General features: G+C 35.3%; 1 protein-coding gene across 1 annotated transcript; it reads left to right on the top strand.

Moving 5' to 3' along the window:
* Window positions 1-16: 16 nt before the first annotated feature.
* Window positions 17-17235, top strand: LOC115714680 (phosphatidylinositol-3-phosphatase SAC1). The gene is made up of 16 exons (XM_030643432.2): window positions 17-300; window positions 403-607; window positions 694-859; window positions 1335-1557; window positions 1701-1777; window positions 7984-8168; window positions 8837-8934; window positions 9281-9414; window positions 9538-9672; window positions 10102-10486; window positions 10649-10770; window positions 11034-11144; window positions 11395-11604; window positions 15779-15967; window positions 16104-16215; window positions 16732-17235. The coding sequence occupies exons 1-16, from the start codon at window positions 172-174 to the stop codon at window positions 16978-16980; spliced, it is 2730 nt and encodes a 909-aa protein (XP_030499292.1). The 5' UTR covers window positions 17-171; the 3' UTR covers window positions 16981-17235.
* Window positions 17236-22787: the final 5552 nt, after the last annotated feature.

Below are 22787 nucleotides of genomic sequence, written 5' to 3'. Positions count from 1 at the left end.
TTAAATTTATTATTATTTATCATAAGTTCTTTTTTATTTATTTGTAATTAAATGTTAGCTAGAACCCCTAAACAATTTGTTAGATGGACATTTTTACAGATTTCTCGGTCGTAGAGAGTTTCAATCGTAGCCCTTTTTATACTTCAACCTCACCGGGAAACTGAAAATCCGATGTCGAAAGCGGCGGAGGAGGCGAAACCCATTGTAGTTCCGTCAGCCAAGGTACATCCCTCCAACGACCCCGACGTCGACCTCACCTCCTACTCCCTCGAGAAATTTCGTCTATACGAAACCAGAGCGGTACGCTATTCTTATAGTCTATTTTTCAGCATACACACTAATCTCCTTCTTTAAGAAAAGAGAAAACCCATCCAATTCCATATTTATGAGTTGCTTCTGTAGAGGTTCTATCTGATTGGGAGTGATCGGAACAAGAGGTTCTTCCGGGTTCTGAAGATTGATCGTTCGGAGCCGTCCGATCTCAATCTCAGTGAAGACCCAGTTGTGTACTCCTCGCAGGAGATTAAGAACCTCCTTCAGCGGATTGCCGAAGGCAATCGTGCCACCGGTGGTTTAAACTTCGTTACCAAGGTTTATGGTATCGCAGGTCAGTGTTCTTTGGTAAATTTCGATATCATATACATATTTATATGCTGGTTGAATCTGAATTTTATTTCCTTTTGTTTCTCCTAGGTTGCATAAAATTTCTGGAATCTTATTACCTGATTCTGGTCACCAAGCGTCGGCAAATTGGATGTGTATGCGGTCATGCAATTTACAGTATAGATGAAAGTCAACTGGTTCCGATTCCGCATGTTTCTATTCAAACCGATGTTTCCCATTCTAAGACCGAATTGCGGTAATTAATTCGATAAACTATGAATTTTCTTTCTGTTTTTCTGAATTTGGTTGGATGAGATGAAGGGTATTTTGTAAAATTGACTATAATGGAATTAGTCATGAGCAAACTAACTTTTCATGAGTGACTCTGTACAAGTTTCCATATAATTGATTCTGATTAGTGCATTCTGTTTATAGATATTTCAAACTTGAATTTGTAGTCGGGGTCCTGGAAAATTACTAGAATGTTCTTAGAATGATGTCTTATGATCTTCCAACATCCTTTGAGTTATTCAAATGTTTTTCAGATTCAGCCGTACAATTTTCAATTGGTTCCATCTATTATGAGCTAAGTCGAAAAAATAAATACCTGACATTTATGAATGAGTGTCCTGATGTCAGTCTGCCACTTTCCCCTTGGCCCGAAAGCAATGTATTTGTTAACTAATTTATGATTTTGGTAATACTAAAATTCTGTATCTTCCACAATGTAGGTACAAAAAGCTTCTATCTAGTGTTGACTTGACCAAAGATTTTTTCTATAGCTACACATATCCCATAATGCAAAGTTTACAAAAGAATGTGTTGTCATCTGGCGAGGATGGAATGCCTTATGATAATATGTTTGTATGGAATTCTTATCTGACACAATCTATTCGGTCAAGATGCAATAATTCCATTTGGACAATAGCATTAGTTCATGGGCATTTTGAGCAGGTACTCTACTCTCTACTTTTCTTTACTTTTTGGGTTTTATAGTACATTTGATGCCTTAGAACCAATGCTGTTATGCTGTTGACATTTTCTAAATTACAATAATATAATCTGAATATGATATTTGTCCTCATCATCAATAACAGATCAGGCTATCAGTCTTTGGTAGGGACTTCAGTGTTTCTTTGGTGGCTAGACGCTCTCGGCATTTTGCAGGGACACGGTGTGTTCTTCTATTGTGTAAAATATTAGATGTTTTCATAGGTGCAAAGAAAGCTTTTTTCTCATAGGTTGTTGATCTTCCATCTTTATATATATGTCATATAGGTTCTAAGATTAATTTAGTCAATATGTTGATCTCTTAAAAAATATGCTGTCTTTCAACTACTTTTGAGGGAATCAATCGTATCATGTTTGTTAGGAGGCCTCGTGGCCCTCATGGCCATGGGAAGTGTCACCACGTCCCCCCTGGTCATGGAGAGAAAGTTGGCCCCCCATTGGTTATGGTCATTCAAACTCAATGGCTCTTCCATTTGTCAGGGACTCCAATGTTATTGGAGTTTTAGAACAAAGCACAAGGTGTTTATGCTCTAACAAAAGGTGGCAGTTCAATTAAAATTTGTGAGAGAACAAGATTGTTTGGTTACGAGATAGCTATAACTATAGATGCTGCTGTATGGGTGTATAAAACCATGAGAGAATTGCAGAAGAAAATGGAGCAGCAGAGGCATAACTTCAAGAAATCTTTCTGAAACAATCAGTTGTTTTTTTGGAAACCTTCCAAAATGCCAGGGGAGTTTTTCCCAAAGTTTCAGTGCTGAAGTGAAATAAGATGAAGATGGTTGTCATCCTAGAGGAAAGACATGCAATGGGATGGAAGGACTTTGTATACTTGAGGATAGACATGCAAAGGGATGGAATGACTTTGTATACTGCTTGAACGGACTAGTAGGGAAGAAGAAAGGGAGGACTCATGACAACAAGCTGGGTCAAAAAGAAGAGATGGAAGGAAGAAGAGAGAACAATTATCAATCATGGGCCAACGTGGTGAAGCAATAGATGAAGCCACGAGTAAATAAGTTGGAAGGAGGAAACAAAGAAACAAGACAAATAAGAGGAAGTGGAAGGGAGAAAAGAATTCCAGATAGCCATGGGATTAAAAGCGATGCTAAGTTAGGAAGATAAGACTTCTTGTCGAAAATTAATGTCTATTCGATTAGTAGACTGAAGCAACCAAATTTTTATGAGTACCTGCGAGCAAAATTGAATTCGAAAGATTGGAGAATGGCTGTGATTATGATGAGGGACAATAGCAACATTCCTTGGAGTGTTATTTTTAACAACTGTCAAGAGAACTGGGAAAGAAACTGGAGGTTAGCCAAATGTTTGATGATAGAATAATAATTTGGCGTAACATGAAGATAAATCAAATGAAAGTTCTAGGAACAAATAATACAGTGGTATCATTCGTTCATTGGTCTTGGGAAAATCAATTAAATGACCTCAAGGTTGATTGTAGAGGGTCATGGATCGGTGTCAAAGGACTTTCCTTTGAACTTATGAAACATGAAAACTCTGAGGAAAATTGGAGTTTTGTATGGGGACTATTGGATGTTCACAAGGAAACTATTGAGATGAATTTTTTTTGTCTCATTTAAGATTAAAAATGGAGGGTGATTCTCAGGGCTTTGTATCTGATTTATTGCCACTTGAAAGTTCAAAAATTAGATTAGAACTTTTAAGCTAAACGGTCGAAGCTAGGAATTTATTGGAGTTTTCAACTCATTGTGGAATCAAGATATGACTTTGTGTAAAATGAAAGAAGCAGAAGGATCAGAGGAAGGAAAAGAATTCGAAGAATTAGAAGGATGCTCTAATGATAGTGTGATGCCACTCAACGGAGGGGAGGAGGAGGCAATGATTGGAATAAGTGCTCTGGCGAAGGATGTGCAATTATCGACAGAAGAGACTGGGAATGGCGACAAAACCTTTGATTGATGGAGATAAAGGACACAAATGTTTTTGAGGGGAGCAATTATTGGCCATTAATGCAAGTGCAGATCTCAAGGTTGATTGTCGCATTGGTAATGTTATGAGACGCCAAATGGTGCGAGTTCCAAACACTGGAGGTGAACGAGGGTTAGTTGATAAGCCTTTAAAGAATATTCTAGCAGTTATTTGAAATATTGTGTGGGTCGAGCATCATCAAAGACTTAGAGAAGCATCATCAAAGACCCAAAGCCTAGGATTTGTTTGAACTTAAAAGGCTTGTGTCACAACAACAAAATCTAATTTAACCATTTGGAGCTCCATAGGAATGATGGGCGGAAAATGTTTTGGGCCTGTGGAATCTCAAAGTTATCCTTTGGAGCCAAATATCAAAAGTCAAAGCATTGGGCTTTTGGTTATTGGTGGGTTGGGAGTTTTGTAGAAGATAAATAAGCTTTTGGGGTATGGTGGGCTGGAGATTATGGGTCAGCATATGGGGCTTTTGGAATACGGTGGGTTGGAAAGTGGGAGCTATTGTGTTGGGCTAGAGGGTTGTTAAAATAACAAATTGATTAAGGTGAACGATCCAATCAGAGCCATAAAGGATTTTTTTTAGAAAGGTTGATTGCTATTCATCAGATTGAAGATAAGAGAGAGTTTAAAGACGACAATAATTCAATTTTGGGAAGAATATGGTAAAGAAAGCAAGGTGAAGGTCTCAATTTTGCACAACTCAGAGGAAGATGATATAGAAGAGAAAGAAGAGGAAGTCACTAGCAAGAGAAACAATTGGGAAATCAAGGGTATTTCACCCTGAAGAGATGGAAGAAGAAGAAGACCCAAGAGGAGAGGATATAGTGGACTATAGTTAAGATAGTTGCTCTTTTGAAGAAGACAATGATGAGTGTTCAAATTATGAGAGTAAAGACCTAGAAGACATTATTTGTAATGTGAAAAAATTGTGGAATGAGTTAGGCAAGAGGATTTACCAACTAAAAATAATGAAAACAATAAAGATAAGAAAGTGATTGGATCCTCAGGAAGAATTCCAAAAATTTATAAGGAACCATTGTGGAATGAACTGGAATCATGGCTAATATGGGTATGAATGTAATACAAAAGGAGGTGATTAGTGAATAAAGTCCAATTTCTACAAAGGCAGATAGAAAGAAGACCAGAGAACTAAAGAATTTTGTTTTTAATGTAAACTAAATAAAGAAAAGTGGAAGTGAGGGACCAATAGTAGCTTAATGAAGATACTAAATTGGAATGTCAGAGGTAGTGGATCAAAGGGTAAAGGAAAGACAATTAAGTCCACAATATGTAAGATAAATCCAGATGTGGTGATTCTTCAGGAAAGTTAAAAAAGAGTCTGTAGATAGGAGACTTTTAGGAAGCATCTATAGATCTCGTTTCAAAGCTTGGATCCTCCCAGCTTTTGGAAGATAAGGGGGTACTCTAATGATGCGGGATACTACAATTATTAATATCTTGGATTCATTGATTGAAGGTTTTTCCATAACAATTTTGATTGAAGTAGAAGGCAATAATCCATGGTGGTTTATTGGGGTTTACAATTCAGAATTTTGGGACGAACTAGCTCGTTTGAGCTCAATTTGTGGTGAATCTTGGTGTATATGGGGGGATTTCAATCTAGTGGGAAGGTTGCAAGAGAAATTAAATAGTAGCTCTTGCACAAGGAATATGCAAGTGTTTAATGAGTTGATTAAGGAATTAAGATTGATTGATCCAAAGCTTAATAATGAGAGGTTTACTTGGTCCAATTTTAGGGAGCAACCTATCTATTGTAGAATGGACATATTTTTGTGCACCAATAACAGGGCAATCTCTTACCCCTTTTGTGAGACAAGAGGCTCATGTAAGACTTGTGTCCAATCATAGTGCGGTGGTGATTAATTACTGTCCTTGTCTTTCTCGATTTGACAATCAATAGTTGGAACATAAATCCTTTCATGCGAACTTTGGAGAATGGTGGAGGAAGGCGGATGGGGCTGGTTGGTTATGGACTAAATTTATGAGTAAACTGAAGAGCAAAAGAAGAAATAAGAGTTTGGGAACAAAGAGTGGAAGAAGAAATCTATAGAGAAAAGGCTGATGGTAATCGATAGTGTGAAAGGTAGTGCCTCTTGGATTTAAACACTACAAGAAGAGTGCATGGAGGTTAAAAAGGAAGGGCAAAAGTTAATGTTCGAAAAAGAAAGAAGTGTGTGGCTAAAATCTAAATGCAAATGGGCTAGAGAAGTTGATGCTAATTCCAAAATATTTCACAGTTTGTTGAGTGCTAGGAAAGCAAGGAATACCACATGCCACATCCATTATCGAACAAGAGGATGGAACAGTCCTAGAGAGAGAGAGGAAGATATAGAAGGTGTGATCATCTATTTTTACAAGAGTCGATATAGTTCTAAGAAGATACGTGTGTGGATTTGAGGGTATAGAGCGGAAAAGGATCCCTGAATACCTAGCCAGACATTTGGAAAGATCTTTTGAGGATGATGAAATTTAAGAGTCCGTATTCAATTGTAATGGTAGTAAAGCTCTAGACGAATTTATAATGGCAGTGCTTCAATCAAACTTGGAGGTCATTAAGGGTGACCTATTGGAGGTGTTCAAGGCCTTTGCAAGAGAAGATGTAATTCAAGGAAGTATCAATGAGACATTTACATGCCTTATTCCTAAAAAGCTCAACAATTGTAAAATTAAAGACCGTAGGCCTAATAGTCTAATCACGAGTCTATACAAGATCATTTCTAAAGTTGGCTACGAGATTTAGAGGGGTGCTGATTGATACTGTTCGGAAACACAAGGGGCTTTTGAGAAGGAGGACAAATTTTAGACGCCATATTGGTGGCTAACGAGGCGGCAAAAAAGTGTAGAAGCAAAAACAAAAGAGGCATGATATTCAAAATTGGCTTTGAGAATGCTTATGGATCGGGTGGAGTGGGACTTTCGAGATTTTGTAATGCTCAAGAAGGGCTTCGCAGAGACTTAGAGGAAGTGATCAAAGGCTGTCTTTCCTTGGCTTCATTTTCCTTTTTCTCCAATGGCACACTTTGAGGCAAATTCAATGGTTACAGAGGACTACGACAAGGTGACCCTTTTTCATTGTTTTTATTTACACTGGTGGTGGATGTATTTCGTAGGATGAGAAGAGATAAGAGATAAGATTCAAGTCAGCCACTTGCAATTTGCAGACGACACAATTTTCTTGTTGACGATGATGGGTCATTGCGTGTGCTATTAACGGTTGTTCAAGTTTTCAGGGTCATTATGTTGAATGACGGTACCACTACCATCTTCCTATAGCGGCAGCGCACCACTTCAATGTTTCCATTGCCATTAACATCGTCTTTGCTATTAATGCTGCCACCTCCCACCACCACTGAACCACCCTGTGAAAGCACCCTATGGAAGCACCAATCTATTTTTTTTTTTATATTTTTTCCCCTTTATGTTTTAACTAATCGAAATCACATCCAAAACTTAAACTTACAACACTAATTTAAAGGCTTCAAACACATCTTTGTGTGGTTAGTTGTGCTGGCATATTTTTTAAAATCCAAACCTCTGAATATTTGCAGAATTTCGAACTAACGATGCTTTTATGATGATCTCCAATGATGGTTTTGCGATGCTCCCATGAAAAGCTAATAAAATGGGAGCATCGCAAAAACATTACTGGTGGAGCATGCAAAAGCATTATTTTGTTTAAAATTTTACAAATTTTCAAAAGTTAAGATTTGGAAAAAAAGTTGGAAGCAAAACTGATAAAGCATACATATATGTGTTTGAAACCTTATTTAGTGTTTTAAGTGAATATTCTTGGAGGTTTATGTTTTAGAGTTTATTTTGATTAATTAAAAAAGAAAGTAAAATTAGAGTGATCCTTCCATGGGGTGCTTCAATGGTGATGGGAGGAGGTGGCAGCATTGCAGTGATGAAGTGGTGTTCAGTCGCCTCAGGGAGGTGGTGGTGGTGGTGGTGTCATTGTGGTAGATAGAATGTGAGCTTGGGGGATGGTTTGAGTGAGGAATGGGGCTGATAATGGGAGGGGCAATTTTGTCATTTAGAAAACAACCCTATTTTTTCATTAATTAATAAGGTTGGCATTTTATTTTTTCTCAATATGGCATACTAGAAAGCGTAGAAGCTCAAGTTTTCCTTTTAAAATTGGTCCTTCCTATTGTTTATTTGATGAAGCTTTTGTGCCTCTGGAGTTTTTTTATCACAACAACGTTTGATAAGTGATATTAAATTAGTGGTGAGAGCCTGGTATTTCACATACTCTAAAAAATTTGATGTTTGAATACCAAACTTACCATGTAGTACTAAATAAGTATAACTTTCACATTAAGTAGGAAGTGCTACACTACTAGTTTATTTGTACTTTTCTCATTGCTATGTTTCCTTGGACTCCAGTTACTTGAAAAGGGGAGTGAACGATCGGGGAAGGGTTGCAAATGATGTTGAAACAGAGCAGATTGTTCTTGATGAGGAAGCTGGGTCATGTAAGGGAAAGATGAGTTCGGTCGTACAGATGCGTGGTTCAATTCCGCTTTTTTGGTCTCAAGAAGTCTCAAAATTCCCGAAACCTGATATTATATGTAAGGACACTGCTTTTTGATGTTTGTACTGTAACTCAGCATAATGCTTTTAAAAAATCCTTTTTAAGCCTCAAGGGGTTTTGATGCCTAAGCCTATTAAAATCTGTTTTTAAATTGTAAACTTCTAAACACTAATAATCAAAACTAATACATTCTAAAACAATGAACAATAAATAATCATAATCAAAACTAATAAAGTATTAAAACAAATCATAACAGTAAAAATTATGGCAAAAACAAAAAAAAACTTCAATTAAATCTTTGAACTAGCAGCCTCTAAGTGATTTCATGTGGTAGTTATTAACTAATGCTCCAATTTAGTTACTATTCTAGGCATTATTGTCTGGGCCAGTACTTATAAAAGTCACTTTTATTGCACCAAACTTAATATGTAATCGTTCTTAAGCTAGTTTTGTTGGGCACAACACTTCAAACAAGATCAAAATAAGAATAATAAGGTTGGGGTTAGCCTTTGAGGCAGGGGTGCCTCCCAGTTAGGTGTTAGCCTCCCTTTTCTTCCCTAAGGCGTATGTAAGCCTTGAGGCTTTCTTTTGGAAGCTTCACTTTGAGGTGATCCTCAATAAAGCCTTTTTGAACATTTTTCTAGCTTAATTTAAGATTTCAGATTTCAGATTTCAGCTCTTCTGTTGTTTTCCTGTTGACTGCAGTACAAAGATATGATCCCACATATCAAGCAACCAAGCTGCATTTTGAAGACCTCGTTGAAAGATACGGAAATCCAATTATCGTACTTAATTTGATCAAGGTTTACTTTTGATTCTTATTTACAAATTTTCTGATTTCTGTTCTGATTTCATCTTTGAACTTTTGGAGATAAACAGAGTTTCAAAATTGTAAACAATCAGCTGATAGGCTATTGGATTAAACAAACTCAACCTTCAATTTTTTTGCATATCTAGCATTAGTCTTATTTTTTTTTTTACATATTTCTTCACCTATTAATATTGATTACTATTTGTTATTTTCCCAGAATATTACCATTTAGTTTATGTTGTTGTGATTGTACATTTTGTTCTCGCTTCTTTGTGTGTGCTTGTTATGGTATGCTTTCTGGTCTTACTGATTTAATTCATATAATTTTTAAAATGTAGACTGTTGAGAAAAGGCCTCGAGAAATGATGTTGAGGCGTGAGTATGCAAATGCGGTTGGATATCTGAACCAAATTCTTTCACAAGACAACCATGTTAGATTTATTCACTGGGACTTCCACAAGTTTGCAAAGAGGTAAGCCTCATTTTTATCTAATGAGAGAATTGTTCTTTCTTAGTATGTACAATAAATAGTATGTGATCTTTTATGTTCATAAACAATTCTGATCAATTATTTGTGTATGTGTTGTCATCGTAGCAAGTCTGCCAATGTATTAGCAGTTTTGGGTAATGTGGCAAGACAAGCGCTTGATTTAACAGGTTTCTACTATAGCGGCAAACCTAGCATTATTAAGCGAAGGGGCAATCAATTAAGTCGAACAAGTACTGCGAGGTATGCATTTTTTTTTATTGACTAACATATAAGATTATTTTGAAATAGCATCTTTACATTATTGATATACCACCAATCCGTTACACGTGTTTAGAGCTGGGCATGTCAGATTTGTTGTAATTGAGCCTTGGCTCTGGAGAGAAACCAGGTCTCTTTAATATCATGGACTCACTTTCCTTATTTCAATAAAGTTTCTCCCTATTTTCCTCTAATTTCTCTCTGTTTTTTTGAGATACACTACTGCTGTGTATACCATTAGTTCTTTGAAACTTAAGTAATTTAACATAAAGCCTGTAAATGTGCCATCACAAGGTACCCGCTACTTATGCTGAGGCAGGAAATAGTAGGCTTGCACAACCATTTTATTTACTTTCGTGTTTCTTCATCGAAGGTTTATCGAGTCATTTTTTGTTACACTTTTATTCTCAGGGATGCTTCTTTGAGAGACCTGAGAGCTAGTTCTGGGGATCTTGCAAGGTTTGGAAGCAGTAACGAGACTCTTAGTTCTGCTGTCAATCAAGACAGACAAGCTGATTTTGGTGAACATAACAGAAATGACAACTTTTATAGTGAAGCACCATGTTTTCAAAGTGGGGTTCTGCGCACAAACTGCATCGATTGCTTGGATCGAACAAATGTTGCCCAATATGCCTATGGTCTTGCAGCTTTAGGTCGTCAACTACATGCAATGGGTTTAACAGACATGCTTAAAGTAGATCCTGATAGCACAATTGCTGCAGCTCTTATGGATATGTACCAAAGCATGGGTGATGCTCTTGCACAACAATATGGTGGCTCTGAAGCTCACAATACTGTATGCTTATCTGACTTAAATGGAAATTTTCTTTTTGTTATTTTGTTTTGCTTTTTCTATGAAACGCCACTTGTGTTTTGAATGTATGGCATAATAAGACAAATTTTCTTGTTTATTATTTTCTGTTTCCACTCTATACTATTGCTACATTTGGTATTTTAGGTATTCACAGAGAGACAGGGAAAATGGAAAGCCACAACCCAGTCAAGAGAATTTCTGAAGTCTATTAAGCGATACTACAGTAATACTTGTACTGATGGTGAAAAGCAAGATGCTATGAATCTGTATGCTTTCCTCATTATAATTTCATGAAAGTTTCTTTATTACTATTTATTCTCTCATACTAACAAAATGAATGTGGTTGCTGATCTATTTGATAATTTTGCTATAACTTGCTTCTTGTTTTCTAACATTACCACTTTTCTTGAAAGTTTACAAAATACATTTTTTACTTGAAAGTTTATAAAATACATAGTACTCATAGTTTCTGTGTCTCTTTTCTTTCTATACTATTTCTTACAACTGAAGGTACTTTATAATTTACCAGATTTCTGGGTTACTTCAAACCACAGGAAGGGAAACCTGCCCTTTGGGAACTTGATTCTGATTATTATCTTCATGTCTCTGGGATTGGAGACGACCTTTTTCCAGATCGGTGGTAAGCCTATGTGTTTTCTGTTTTATGAATTTATCTGTAAGGATTTTATTCATGTTTAATTACACATAGCTAGTCATAAAAAGCTAAAGTGCTGCGCATTATGTGTGGACATTGTTCGTAGATCTTAATTCTGTTTTAGAAATGGTTCAGCCATGGACATTATCATTTTAAAGAAAAAAAAAGGTTCTTGTTTAATTTTGTAGTGTTGCCTTTGTATGAAAATTTAGACTTTTTTTTTTTAATATTTCAGTCTAGAAACCAACAACAAGCATGTGGGAGCTGGATTTCCTCTATCCCCTATTCCAGCTTGCAGAGAGGATTTCTCACAAATGAAGTTGACGTCATTTGATAAATTGATTGAAAAAACTTGCAGTTCAATAAAGAATGTAAGGCTTTGTCGTGAGCCAAATCAGAGACCAGGGGGTGGTGCAGGAAGTTATGGTGTGGCTCCTGATGCAGCGTAATAACTTTTTCTCAATAAAGTGGTTTTTAATATTGCAGTTAATGATTTGACATTTGGTTACCTTAAATGTTTAACTTTTATTGTTCTATCCTCTAACTGTGTAATTCAATGTGGCACACACTTTTCGACTCACCAAGTCATGTTTAATGTGCTTGATACACACTAGAAGATTAAATAACTAGGATGAATCTTTTATTGATAAACAGAGCCAAAATTCAAGGGGTTTCCAAGCTTTCGAGACCTTGGAATATCTTGCTAGGATTGAAACACAGATGTCGCCTTTGCTTTCCAATGGTCATCTTGCAAACGCTGGATACAACAAGATGTGCCTAGAATTCTGACGAAGGATGCCACTGTGTGTCTCATTACTGCTGTCGGAGTTTCGACAGCCGATGTTGATATCGTTGTCCACACACTTTCTCCTTATTCCCAATGTTGTAGCACGATATTTTATTTGGATCACAAAATCCAAGTTAATAAGGAACACACTCACATGGGCTCAAAAGTAGTACATGTGCCTCATCACCTTTGTCCAAATATTGGGTCTGGTGTTCATTTGGGTCCCTGATGTAGGATATCTGTTTACAAGCAAATCATTAACAGATAGATGGGTGTTAGGTCTCCTCTGATCAAAGCACATAATGTGCCTTTCCAATGAACATTCCCACGACTTTTGGAGAAAATTGGCTTCGTTCCTTTTTAGTCTTCCCACCACTAAGAACACGCTGGAGGTTCATCTTCGAACGACCACAACTGTTACAAGAAAATTTAACGGTATCTTTTTCTTTATTTTTTTTTTGGGTTAAGGAGTCTTTATTTCTTTGAAAATACTGATCAACAGAAAGAAGAAATTTCCCATAGTCGACGAAAAATGGGCAAGTAGATCTTGTTAGGGTCCCAATTTTTGGACCCATAAAATTAATGCACGACCAATTTGAAAAAATTGAAATCCCATGCAAATTGTAGATCAGACTAGGAGACCAATTCTCTTGTTTCTTCTTTGCTGGTTGAACCGATTTTGTAGTGGTGATTCTTCCTACTGTTCGTGCAAGTTTGGAGTCAAATTCGTTGTTGATGAAACAACTAACAAGTAAGTGATGCATTTGGAGCCTTTTACACAAAGAGTAAACATGTAATTGAGCTTTACCTGGGTCCCAAATGTTTAGCCCATCATCTTGATAAATTAGGTCAAAAGGTTTTCTTTTGTGGGCTGGACCTTGAACAAGATAGAAGGGGGTGAGCTTTTTGTGATATGGTTTAGTGACTCATTGGAAAAGAACAGATTACGGATGATTCTTTCCACGATATCATCTTTCAGAATCCCTTTTAGAGCTGGTTTCTCTAGTGAAGATACCGACTTCCCAATCAGTGGTGATAACCTCTTAGAAGCGATTTAGGTCCTTGTCGGCGGCGGTAACCTCTCAGAAGCGGTGCATCTCTTTTCTAGTGGCGGGTGTAGACTTTCTAGTACATTGATCGATCCTTTTGTTAAGAGTAGCGACGACTGCAATCCCAGAATCACCAGTCGACCAGTCCTTGTGTCTCGTCCATTCTAATGATGAATCAAGAATATCTTCATTTAAGTCGCCTTTCTTTGTCTCTTCTTGTCAATACTAAAAAATCTTCTCATATAAGTTCCCCTTCGTGGTATTTCTGAACATATTCAAGATCAGAAGTTTCAAGTCTTCCCAAAGGAAGATTGGCTGATGCCGGTACCAAGTCCAAGGCCTTACTCTCGAAGCTATTCGTTGTTGCTTCCACTGTATCCTCATTATAAATATCTAGAATGTGTACCATTGTTCAACTCTATGTAGCCAGTCGTTGGGGGTCTGTTCCATCATATTTAGGAAGCCCCAGTTGTTGGAGTCGCAGATGGAGCTGTTCCGAGCCAAGCTCTTTGTTCATGGCCGATTCTCTCTCTTTCCTTTGTTTCCAAAGAAGTTTTCCCATCATGGAGATCATCTCCTCCTTGACCAATTATATTTCATCCTGAACAACGCTGATCATGGAGCTCAGTGTCTCCTCTCTTCCCAATAGGTCCTTCGGCCATTCTTGGACGTTCTTTTCTACAAACTTTGGTCTCATTTTGTCTTCCCAGTCGTAATGCTCAGATACCAATACTCTAATGTTTTAGTTATATTCTTGAATGAATTAGAAGAAGGGAATTTCAGTTATAACAAAGAGGAAGTTACAAATTTTCGAACTTTTCGAGACACTTTGGTATCTCCCTGAGTGATCTTTTACTCACTTTCTTGCGAAAAAGTTCCCCCCAACTCCATACATATACTGTCTCTTAACTATTTTAACAACTTAGGACTATAGGATAGCTCAATCAAAGCCACTAGAGAATATGACATCTCAGCCTCTAAAATCGTAGTCAATTATGCAAGCATCTATTCTCTTCTATGCTTTAGCCAGCCAATGCTAAACCTCGCTCTGATACCGATTTGATAGGAATTTATCTATCAAAGATGAATCTTGAATTGAATCTGAAACTACTTCTCTTATTGCTTATTGAAAATCTGGAGGATAGCCGTATTTGGAGACCAGATCCTTCTGGTGTTTTCTCTTGTAAATCAGCTTTTTCCTGGATGACATCAAATCCATCAATTAGGGGCTTGGATTGGACAAAGTCCCTATGGAAAAGTTGTGTTCCATCTAAAGTTAAAGTGTTTGGCTGGCTTCTGGCTTTGGAAAAAGTAAATATCCACGATAAGGTGCAAAAAAGGAAGCCTTTTCTTTGTATTTTCCCTGGATGGTGCGTCTGTTGCAAAGGCAGCGGAGAAAATGTTGGCCACCTTTTCTTGGAATGCAAATTTATTCGACGATTATGGAGATATGTGTTGGGAGAATTTGAATTGTCTTGGGTTATGCCAAGGTCTGTATCACATTTGATAGCATCCAAGCTAACCGAAAGTAAACGCAAAACAAAGCTATGGAAAACAGCGATATTAGCAACAATTTGGGCCGTATGGTTAGAAAGAAATGCCAGAATTTTTGAAGGGACTACTAAATCAGAAGAGGATGTGTGGGAGCAAGTTAAATTTTGGACAGCTACTTGGGTCTTTAGAACTAAACATTTTGAGGACCTATCCTTCTTAGATTTGTGTAGAGAATGGAAAACATTTGTATAGGGGCAGTAGGTGGTTGTATTTATTTCTTTTTTTCTTCTGAGGCAAAGTGGGGGTGTACTTTTGCCTTAGAATTTTTGTTTTGTTATTAATTGTAACCATGGTTTTCTCCCACCACAAGGGAGGCTTTTAATATTTATCGGGAAGGATCCTGTCGAAGACAAAAGGATCTTTTCTCTTTTTCAAAAAAAAAAAAATTGCTTATTGAAAATCTGAAATTACAAACTATTGAGAGGTTTGGATCTCTCCCAACTAGAGCTTCTCCTCTCCAAAATATAAGCAATAATCTTACTAGGTTAGAGCCTTAGTCTGCTATATATAGATTAATTTAGAATACATAAAATGACAAACTCTTGCCCCTGTGGAAGCCTATCTATTATAAGCCCCTCCCCTTGTTCCTATGTCTTCGAGCATAAGTATATTTTATTTTAGTACGGGTTATCATTGTCCTTTACTGAAATAATGTTGAATTACAGTTCTGTGTCAAATCTCTTTGTGTAGTTGCGTAGATTGCTGTATACATTTGATCTCAGTCATGTCTTCCTTTCCACCCTATCCATTCACATTTTTGTTGATTTATCTACTCCTTATTTTTTCTTCAAATTTTATTGTTATTAGAGTTTCATGTAGTTAATAGTAATTGATTTTTCTAAGTCCTTTTAGTGTTGCTTTGATTTTTTGTTATACTTTTTCCATTTGTTATTAATAATTTTACTTCTTGGCTTTTGAAAAAAATATGGGTGGTCCATGTACTAATTTATTGTTTTTGAGCTTTGCTATAGAGCACTTTAGTGTCCAATATTCTAGAGGACATGACATATTGTTGTTGGTGCAATAAGTAATTAGGTTTTACATAATTTAAAATAATTTAATTTAGTTATAAATATGCGCAATCTAATATTCATTCACACATCCAATAATAGTGTAGGGTGTTGGGCACTTTAGGATGATCTTTAGCATTTCATTTCTCTTGTTCTTTTGTGCCTGAAAATTTGAGTGAAGGACGTAATTGTCACAATAGCAGCAATTTTTTTTGGCAGTGAAATACAGCTCAAAAGCCCAAACTGGTTGTTTGGTCAGAGGAAATATGAAGAAAATGTTTCTTCCCCAAAAGTTATTTCAGGAGAAACTAATGGCGAATCCACTGACGAGAAAGAAGTTGACTGTTTTCGTAATCAATATTGGGTTTCTTCTGGTGATAATGGCAATGATGAGGATATCATTCACAGGTATTGAAAGAATATACAATAAATGCATACACATGCTTTCTTAAAATGCCTATGGAGTAAATTCAGCCAAAAAAAAAAAGTGAAGAAAGTAGTGTGTATAGTACAAAGTATTTTGCTAACTAGCTTATACTTTTAGGTATCTGGCAATGTCATCCGTGGATGAAGCCAATGGTTGGTATGGTGGAACTCTAGTTGGCGATCAAGATGAAAGCAGTGAAATATATAAGCACTATGCTCAACTATGCGAGGTAACTTAAATGATTGTTACCTCAAATAATTTAACAATCTTAATTTGAGAATATTGTATATATTAATTTATTTATTTATATAGTACTGATTTAACGTGAAAAGATTTGGATGAAAGAAACTCATCACTACACATCTAAGGAGTTAGGAGGGTAGTTATGTGTTTAATTTAGCTTTGTTCGGCTTTGAGCTTTAGCTTATAGAGAAGTGTTTTTTGAAAAAGCTACTATTAGTTGCTTCTCTAGAAATAGCTTTTTATACTGTATTTTTACCCCATCATCCATAAAAATATTTTTTACTACTAAATATTGAAGAAAGCGTCTGAAAAAGGGGTGCCAACCACAACCTTAGTGACTGTGCTAGTGTTATTAGGCTTTACTGGTAGACTAAACTTGGCTTAATAAGGAAGCATGATGTTTAATTACCTAAACTAAAATCCTACTACTTTTGAAGTTGCAAGTGCGTTGTGAGTTTTGTTTTTAATATATTGTAGTTTCCTATATACATTGAATATGTAGGGACCTGCCGTGGAACCCTTCCAAAATGATACTGAACAGGAGCAGCAATATGCTGATGTTCTTCGAATGGAAACAATGGACATTGTTGAGGATGCTGCTACAGAAGAAGAGATGGGGGCAGCTCTCAAGGAGTACGATCAAATTGGTGCTGATCTTGGGATCAGCCCTTTATCACGCCGATCCTTTGCCGGAGATCCTAGTTGGTTGACCAGGTGGATTGTTGGGGAAGATCAGCTGGAAAGAGCTTAAAGCAGAATAACCTAAAAAAGAAATAATTAATTTAATATGTTTTGGCCGTTGTAAAAGGAAACATACCAGGCCCTTCATACAAATAAACAACATTTTTTCTGTTGTAATAGTCAGTTTTTGATATTTATTCCCGTCATCCGTTAAAATGTATTGAAGATCATGCTTGTATAAAATTTAGCAGTTTCTGCTGGCAACTGTATGATATATAATATTTTAGATAAGTAAAGATAACACAATTCATGTGTTTTATTCCAATTGTTTGTTCTTTTTTTCTTTCAAAGTGCACTCACATCTATATGTTTATATAGATTTATATAAAGGAAAGAAAAAAAAAAAATAGGTGGTATTTATATGGTTTTCGTACTATTTTCACTAATCTGTGAGGTTTATTTTGAAAATAAATATTTTAGAAACAATCTCACATTACATTGTTTAGGATGCATAAATAAGTCTAAATTTTTACTTTTATTTATCACAAGATTAATTTTTTTTCCATGTATAATGGTTGATTAAATCTATTTATAAGTTTGTATAATGGAGAGCACAAAATAAATTTGGTGATATTTTATATAAATAAATATTAATCTTTGCTTTTATTTGTTATAAAATTATCATTATTATTTGTATATATGATGGTTGAATAAATATTTATATAAAAGAAAAATATATAATAAATTAGGTGACATTTATTTGATTTTCAATCTATTTTTAATAATTTGTAGGACTTTTTTATTTTATGAAGAAAACTTGATGATAAATGTTTTAAGAACAGTCCTATATTGTTTAGGAACTATTTTGTGTGATTGTTGCACCAAGCATATTCATTTCAAAATTAAGAGACAAATTTCCCTTTCTTCAATATCTTTCGAGATAACAAGAAATTTGAATAGACAGAGGAATATGAGAATGCTTTTTAAGAATTAAGCAGCAACTTGTAGAACCCCCCATACACTCAAAGCCTCTAGACAAAGAAGAATTAGGGATCTACCATGCAATCACCGATTACGCTGTAAGTGTCGTGCTGATAAGAGAAAAGAACAATGTTCAACATCCAATCTAATATATCAACAAACGACTAATTGAGGCTGAAAGCTGGTACCCTCTGATTGAAAAGTTAAATTATTGTCTGCTCCTAGCCATAAGGAAGTTAAGACCCTACTTCCAAGCTCATCCAGCTCGAGTGTACATCGACCAACCTTTACGCCAAGTTCTGGTAAAGCCTGATGCATTTAGATGGCTACTCAAGTGGGCAATATAGTTGGGATAATATGAAATAACTAACCAACCCCACACAGTAGTAAAAGGGCAAGCCTTGGTAGATTTTGCGGTTGAATGCACGAGAAAAGAGGCAAACAACTCAAAAGATAATCCTGAGCTAGAAGAAGAGTAAGAAAAAGCACCCTCACCAGAAGGAAACTATGAAGACAAGCCAATCTGAAAGTTGCTTGTGGACGGATCAGCCACTGTCCAGCTATCCAGGGTTGTGATTACTCTCATCACACAAGGGGCAACCCTAGCATTGAGCAATAAATTTTTGATTCAAAGCATTTAATAAATAGCCAGAATATGAAGCACTTATTATCGGTCTAAACCTTGCTTAGGAAGTTTGTGCAGAATATATAGAGATCTATAGTGACTCACAGTTGGTGGTAAATCATGTCCTGGAGAAATACACAGCTTGAGGAGAAATAGTGGTGGCATATCTCAGTAAGATCCATGACCTGCTCGCATAGTTTAAGGGGTACACCCTCAAACAAATTCCAAGAGAAGAAAAGGCAAAAACTGATGAACTAGCACGGTTGGCGAGCAACACAGTAACAGACAAAGACAACTTGATTCTAATCCAACTTCTGAAAGATCCCAGCATCACATGCACGGAGGAAATCGAGATGGTAGACAACACACTAAACTGGATGACTCCCATAACAACCTATCTTAACACTAGAGAACTTCCAAGCAACAGGAACAAGGCTCAAAAAATGATGAGAAAGGTTGCACAGTACATAATAATGGATGGTGTGATGTACAAAATGTTGGAAATTTATTTTACCAGGATCTTAGATCTACTCACAAGTATGTTGTTTAAACACCCTAAATATGAACTTTCTAAAACGATAAATTAAACACATATAAAGTTAAGAAAACCTTACATTGATGCAGCGGAATTAATGTCTCCTTCCGCTCAGATCTCTAACCCTTGTATCCTTTTTGTAGGAGAGTATAATCAAGATCTGAGCCCGAATGTCCTTCTTCTTCAAGTTTGATCATTCACAGTCTTCCAATCTATGATTGAGTTACTGTTTGCTGTGTGTGGGCACTCACTCTTTCACTAGGGTCGAAATTTTATGAAAAAGAAAAGAGAAAGGGATTTCGGCCAGGTATAGAAAGTGTGGAAGGCTCAGTTTTTCTGAAGAGAGAAATTTCTGTCAGAAAAGGTTATTGAAAACTTGTGTTAAAAACTTATGATTTGACTGAGCCATCACTTTCTATTTATAGGCAACTACTAGGTTTAGGTTAGGAATTATTTGGCATTAAAATAATGAAAATATTAATTTGAAAAACCTCAATAAGTGGCCGGCCAAGGTGTGTTAGTGGGCCCAACTTGATTTTGCAGTTTTATCAAATTTTATTTCTATTTCCTCAAAAACGCCAATTTTCCAATTCTAACCTTTTAAATGCCAAAACTAATTATTTAATAACTAAAATAGATTATTAAATAATATTGTCATTTAATTTAATTATTAATTAGACATATAAAGTCCATTAATAAATAAATAAACCTAGAATCTCTTTTCTTTACAATTTCACCCCTGCTTAGTGAAAATTCACAAATTAGACATAGTCTAACTTTAGAATTATAATTGATCAATCACGAATCAATTAATGAGTCTTACAAGAAGAATGTTCTCAACTAGAATGGGGACCATGGATCTATATGCTGAGCTTCCAATAAGTGAACCAAATTTACCAAGTAAATTCCTACTTATTAATTCTTCGTTGAATCCACTCTTAGAACTTAGAATTGCACTCTCAGACTTATATAGAGCATATTATATGTTCCACGATATCAATATGCTATCTCATTTAACCATTGTTATAATCTTATTGTGATTTAAAGATCCTCTATATAGATGATCTACATCGAGATGGGATTTCTTTACCGTTCTCACCCCTCAATGTATTTTGCCCCTTAAAACACTTAGCTACCTGTAAATGGTGTTTAGTGATCTAATAATTAGTCAGTTAAACAAGAGCTCATCCATTTACTTCTATTTGCTAAGCTCGAAGGGAATCATCACTTGACTTTTATACACCAGTAGAAGCTATAGATTCCATATTTACGTTCAGCACTCCTACTCAATCATACTATCATGTTCCCAAAATATACGTATCACCCTGACCTGAAAGTAGGCTTAACTAATAAATCAAAGAACATGAATAGCACTCCTGAGTTGAGCCTAAGCATATCAGGATTTAGATTCTTTTAATCTTAAGATCAACTACTGATATTGACTTGGAAAGATATATATAACGGTAAGTTTGTAATATCTTAACTTAGTTGCAATATCAGTCCAGTCCAATGTATACTCCATACATTCGAAACTAGTATACTTTACTAATGTCCTGGAAAGAACATAACACTTACTCCAAGTGTAAGTACACATCATCGCTGATTATCACATTAGTGTAAACCCAATAACACTGATGAAACAGGGACCAAGTCTTTTGATTCATATGATCACAATCACATTCCATTGTGTTGACGATACTGTAATTGTGAATAAACATATGATCTGGATTTAACTGATTTTGTGTGTGTAATTGTAATAAACATATTAAACCATTAGCATGTAGAATTCATGCAAACATCAATCACTTCAAATTTCTTATATTGATAACTAATCAGATTGTAAAGAGTTTTATTTAGGGCATAAAACCCAACAAACTCCCACTTGCACTAACATAAAACAAACTGTGCAAATAGGTCAATCTGATGTCTTGATCTTCAGATCAAGTGTAGTATATTTGAATCCACCCAAACTTCTGGAACTAGTTTCATAAATATTCTTATGAAACATCCTTTATTATATGCTTTACTCATCAAGGGATACTGAAATCTTTACTGTTTTAAAAGTACATCTGAACTAACAGAAGACATATCTCTCATATTTTAAAATATGGAATTGAGATAATACAGTGTAGACTTTTTCTTCAGCAATATAACTTTCTGGTATTTTCGAATTTACAAAGTTATAATTCTTCTCTGGTAGAGCTTGAATTATTATAGAATAATTCCTCCACCCCCAAAGTAAGCACCATCTCAAGAATTTCGAAATGAGTTGGTGAGATACAAGGACAACTGATACACAGTTCCTTAATGTCTAACATATAGATCACTTTCATAAATTTTTCTTGAATATCTTCTAATGTTCCCTATTTGATTACATCTCAGATAGCTCCCACTCAATAGCAAATGTCTGGTTAAATAATACTTTTAACCTCTGATTGTTTGGAGAGTTACCTAGTTGTGATTTTTGTATTAGTCTAAATTATTAAGTTAAGACTAAGTCATCAACATAGCAGACCAGTATTTGAAGTGAAAAATACATGCCAGAGATTAAGTAATCAAAATTAAGATACCATAAAATTTTATGAGGATTAAGAATTCTTGGTTCAAGTCATTCGAATAGATTGAACTAGAGTTCTTTATCTTATTCTCATAATTCTGATAAGCTATTCCTATCCATGTGAATGGTTAGATTTGCTTTTCAGTAGTGTTCTTAAGTACCTATCACAAGTATCAACCTGATGAAGATGTGTATAGAACTTTAAAATTCTCCCACTCAATTAAGGTAGTGTGAAACTTTTCCAAAGAACTTTCATAGATATCAATTTTTTTTACTTACATCAGTAAGAAACGAAATGGAACATACAATCAAGATCAAGAATTTATATTGACAATAGCTGACTCATTATATTACTTCCATGTTTAAAAAAAATATGTGTCACATAGGGAATTGTGGAATAGACTCCACCCCTAAGTATATACATATAGGGTACTATGGATAACCTCCACCCCTAAGTATAGAGATTATGATCCGCCTTTAAAGGTTGTAAAGATCATGATTCTCTTAGTGTGATAGAGTTTATGTGGAGTTGAATACTATCCAGAGTTCATTAGATATAAAAGATCGTTGAACGACATAGTTTTCTTAACTTTTCTCCACCCCTATCAGATCAAAAGATCCTTTTATTAAATAAATTCTTAATAATTGTATTAGAATGAACAATTATTAATAAACATAGAAATAGTTTCTAGTGTTTATTTAATATAACTCGATGAAGAGTTGTAAATATTATAGAATTTGCTTCAATAATAAAAACACTTACACATACAAACATACAAATATATTGTGGTAATAATTGATGAAGATAAAATAAATGAAGCTCAATCTCATAAATTGCAATGATGATTTCGAAAATAAAGAAACTTTATTAATAATAAATTTTTAAAAAAATGTATTGCAACAATATGAGAAAAACAGGGATAAATATCCCTAACTAAAATTTGAAATCCAAATTGTCTTTAAACTAAAACAATTAATTCAAAAAATAAATCGAAGAGCTTCATCTTCATCTGGACGATTTCACCCTTGGTACAACTTTCTGATCCAACTCAATTGAGTTCAAGTAGCTTGGCCTATAATAAGAAGAAAACAAATAAACAAAGTTAGTCCAGAATCATAAATCCAATTGGATAATAATTCACTAAAACTCTTAAAGTTTATAAATAGAAATACCTTGTT

Source organism: Cannabis sativa, chromosome 4 (assembly GCF_029168945.1).
Source record: "Cannabis sativa cultivar Pink pepper isolate KNU-18-1 chromosome 4, ASM2916894v1, whole genome shotgun sequence".
Taxonomy (NCBI): domain Eukaryota; kingdom Viridiplantae; phylum Streptophyta; class Magnoliopsida; order Rosales; family Cannabaceae; genus Cannabis; species Cannabis sativa.
Note: the sequence above shows the minus strand (reverse complement) of the source record. Positions and strands in the feature narration are given on the sequence as shown.

Bases quoted from the DNA above. Each gene is read 5' to 3' on its own strand.
- LOC115714680 (XM_030643432.2), top strand. From the start codon at position 172: ATGTCGAAAGCGGCGGAGGAGGCGAAACCCATTGTAGTTCCGTCAGCC. The intron at 301-402 runs GTACGCTATTCT...TTGCTTCTGTAG, and splicing joins GTCTATACGAAACCAGAGCG to AGGTTCTATCTGATTGGGAG. The intron at 8,935-9,280 runs GTTTACTTTTGA...TTTAAAATGTAG, and splicing joins TCGTACTTAATTTGATCAAG to ACTGTTGAGAAAAGGCCTCG.